The 3335-nt window shown below is 61.9% G+C and overlaps 1 protein-coding gene across 1 annotated transcript in view; it reads right to left on the reverse strand.

Annotated features, from left to right (window-relative positions):
- Positions 1 to 3335, reverse strand: part of MAN2A2 (mannosidase alpha class 2A member 2) — a 12280-nt gene that overhangs the window by 973 nt on the left and 7972 nt on the right. Inside the window, exons 12-14 of the mRNA XM_024200721.3 lie at positions 2838 to 2971; positions 1787 to 1981; positions 45 to 155 (exon numbers count right to left, since the gene is read on the reverse strand). Of these exons, the coding sequence (XP_024056489.2) occupies positions 45 to 155; positions 1787 to 1981; positions 2838 to 2971 (440 nt within the window). The remainder of the gene's footprint in view (positions 1 to 44; positions 156 to 1786; positions 1982 to 2837; positions 2972 to 3335) is intronic.

The raw sequence follows: 3335 nt of genomic DNA on the forward strand, positions 1-3335 counted from the left end.
CCCGGCGGGGGAGGGGGGTGTCACCGGCCGTGTCCCAGACCCACCTTTCCCTGGCTGGTGGTGCAGTTGAAGCCCAGGTGTTTGGCCTCCAGGCCACAGTCGAAGCCTTTGCGGTGCAAGATCAGCGCCATCTCCGCCGAGGGCAGCGAGTCGTCCTGGGACGGGGAAGCAGAGACGCGTGTGGCAGCCGCAGGAAGGTACATGGGTCATGGGGCTGAAACCAGGATGTCTGTGCTTCGATCTAACCCGCAGCTCAGTGTCCTGGAGACCCATTCGGATCTGCACCCTTCTGCCATTGCTGAGCTGCTGGGCCCAGCTACGTGGCTGAGCAACGAGACAGGACCCGCTCCCGACACCCGGATTCAGGTCACAGCACCGCTAACACTGGGATTGCCTCCGAGACCTCTCCCCTCGGCCCCTAAGAACTCCCTCGGCTCCAGCCTGCGTCACTCGGAGCCTTTATCTGGCACCCTGCAGAACTCGGCTGAGATGATGAGACTCAAACGTGGGGGATGGATGCTGGGTACGAGAGCTCAAAGTGCCCCAGCACCTGTCCCTTTGCGTCCCACTGCAATGGCTTGGCCTGAGTATGCCACAGGAACCAAGCCCGGTGCAGCAGGCTCGCCCACGGACTCTTTACCTCACCCCTACTTCCCTCGCTTAGCGTCCATTGTTACTTGTTTGGAACTGGTCCCCTGGGTGTTCTCCCTCTTACCTCAGCTGGCTCAGACATTCTGTCTTTTTAGCCTTCCCTTCTTTAGCACAAACATCTGGTTTTCAGCCTCATGATTCATTTACCTCCCATGAAATGAGGTGTTAATTACTCGTCAGCCAAAGGGATGGGTGTGAGGAAGTGGGACTGTTCTTAATGTTTCCTCTGAATACTGTGTGGGTGCCTCAGTTTCCCCTATGCATTTCTTAAGTCTCTAGGGGGTGGGATAAAGGTCAGTGTGCATAAATCACTGACACTTTGTCTCCCTGGCAACAAATGGCCAGGGCCCTTCCCCCCTGCAAGGAAATAGCTAAAGGTGAACAAAGAGATCAGGTGACCTCCTGGCCCGGGAAAGAGACAAAGCCCAGAGAAGGAGGGGCTGGAGGGGGTTTCACTTTGGAGCTGGCTGGGGACTAGGAGTGAGGGCAGATGGGGGTGTCTAGTTCGCTGGGTCAGAATGGACCTGGCCGAGGGGTCCCGTTCGCTGGACCTACAAGTAGGGTGACCTGATGTCCCGATTTATAGGGACAGTCCCGATTTTTGGGTCTTTTTCTTATATAGGCTCCTATTACACCCCACCCCCATCCCGATTTTTCACATTTGCTGTCTGGTCACCCTACCTACAAGCTCTGTTTTAGACCGTGTTCCTGTCATCTAATAAACCTCTGTTTTACTGGCTGGCCGAGAGTCACGTCTGACTGCGAAGTGGGGGTGCAGACCTCTGGCTTCCCCAGGACCCCGCCTGGGCGGACTCGCTATGGGAAGCGCACGGAGGGGCATATGCTGAATGCTCCCAGGAGAGACCCAGGAGGTGAAGCCGTGTGAGCTTCTTGCCCTGAAAACAGTCTGCTCCGAGGGAGAGAAGGCTCCCCAAAGTCCTGACTGGCTTTGTGGGGAGCAGTTCCAGAGCATCGCCTAGGGACTCCATGACAACGGGTACAGCTGGGCAGAAAGCCTGATCCCAGGCCTGAGCCTGCCGCGATGATGGAAACGGACAGCCTGACCCGCCCACGCATGGCGGCGGTGGGAGCTGTCGGGGTGCTGGGCTCGCTCCCATGGGGCCGGGGCTCTTACCTCCGCCTGCAGCGTCCGAAGGTTGAGGATGTGGAAGTCACAGGGGACGGTGGCTGAGAGGGGCCGGAAGGACCTTAGGGCCGGGGGCGCTGGCTTCTCCTGAGCAACGGGCATCGCCAGCACCTCGGCGTTCAGGTGCATGGAGGTCATGTGACTCAGCAGAGAGGGGAAGCTGATTGGACGACTGTCCTGCACCTGCAACAAGAGCAACCAACCGAGTTGAGGGGTCTGGGGCAGCCCCGCCCTGCTGCTGGTAGGTACCCCCGCCTGTTGGGCTGGTCAGACCCACCAAGAGGGCGAGGGAATTCCCCAGCAGGGATCCACATGGGGCTCCCCCCAACACCCCGATGCAGGAGACCCAGACAGCAGGTCACATCTGATCTGATGAGGTGGGACCCTTCCCCTCCCTGCTTTGGGGGGGAGGCCAGGACTGAGCCGTTCAGGACCCCCACTCCACCGCAGCCAGCCCGCCCCTCGGGCCAGTACTCCATCCTATGCACAGCACACAGGCCTAATCTACCGCCATCTACTGCTCAGGCTCCCAGCTGGGCTACACACTGACCGCGGCCCCAGCTACAGTCACCAGACAGCGCGGCAGCCGGCAGGTACCTCTCCGCTGCCCGTCCAGGGGCCGGAAAAGGGCCAGGCTAGGAACACGGAAGCCAGTTTGGAAAAGAAGCCGGAGCTCTGGGGGGTGACATGGGTGGGAGCAGGGGAGATGGGACGAGAACAGCGACGGTTGTAAGAGCTGTGTGGCAAAGTGCCAGCGCAGAGCCAGCCCCGCGCAGCATTCGGGGAAGCTCGGCGCCTGGCCAAGACTCAGCCCCCTCCCCCGATCAGCACAGCACCTGCCGCCTCCACTGCAGTGCGACCACCGCTGGGGTGGGACGGCGCAACTGGTTCACAGCTGCACAGCACCGGGCTCACCACTCAACGTCTGCCCCTGGGCTCACCCCCAGCGCCCCGTGCCACAAGGGGGCTGGAGCGCCTGGGCAGCCCAGGCAGCGGGGAGCAGAATGGCGTGGGCTCCCGCTGGCAGGGCCCCCCTCACCTTGTTGGCCGTGGTGCGGCGCTCCAGCAGGAGGCGGAAGCGGTTGCAGGTTCGCTTGTTGTCCTTCAGCCCCTGGCCGAGGCCGCGGTTGTCATCCTGCATGAGGCGCCGGTCGAGGATCACCTCCAGCTGGCCTGTGGGGTGCAGGGAGGGGAAGGGTCCAGCAGGCCCTGAACACACCTGGGCCCTTAACCCTTCCTCCCATGGAGAGGGGCCCCGACTGGGCCCTGCTGCAGGGCTGGGGCAGGGAGAGACTCTGGACACAGGCTGGGGCAGCAAAGGGAAGAGGAGACATCTCTCTCCCAGAGTGCTGGGGCAATGCTTCCCCTGAGACACCGCAGAGCGCAGGGGCTTCCCTCGCCTGGGAGAGTCAGGGCCTCGAGTTATCAGAAAGGCAGAGCTCTGCACAACAGGCCCCTAGCGCCGCCTTGGGGCAATGGGCCAGCACTGCCTGCTGGGGAGAGCGCCCCCTGCTGAGTGCCCCACCCCACTCCCTGC

The sequence above is a fragment of the Terrapene carolina genome, unplaced genomic scaffold (genome assembly GCF_002925995.2).
Source record: "Terrapene carolina triunguis isolate 2854851 unplaced genomic scaffold, T_m_triunguis-2.0 Scaffold67, whole genome shotgun sequence".
Lineage (NCBI taxonomy): Eukaryota > Metazoa > Chordata > Testudines > Emydidae > Terrapene > Terrapene triunguis.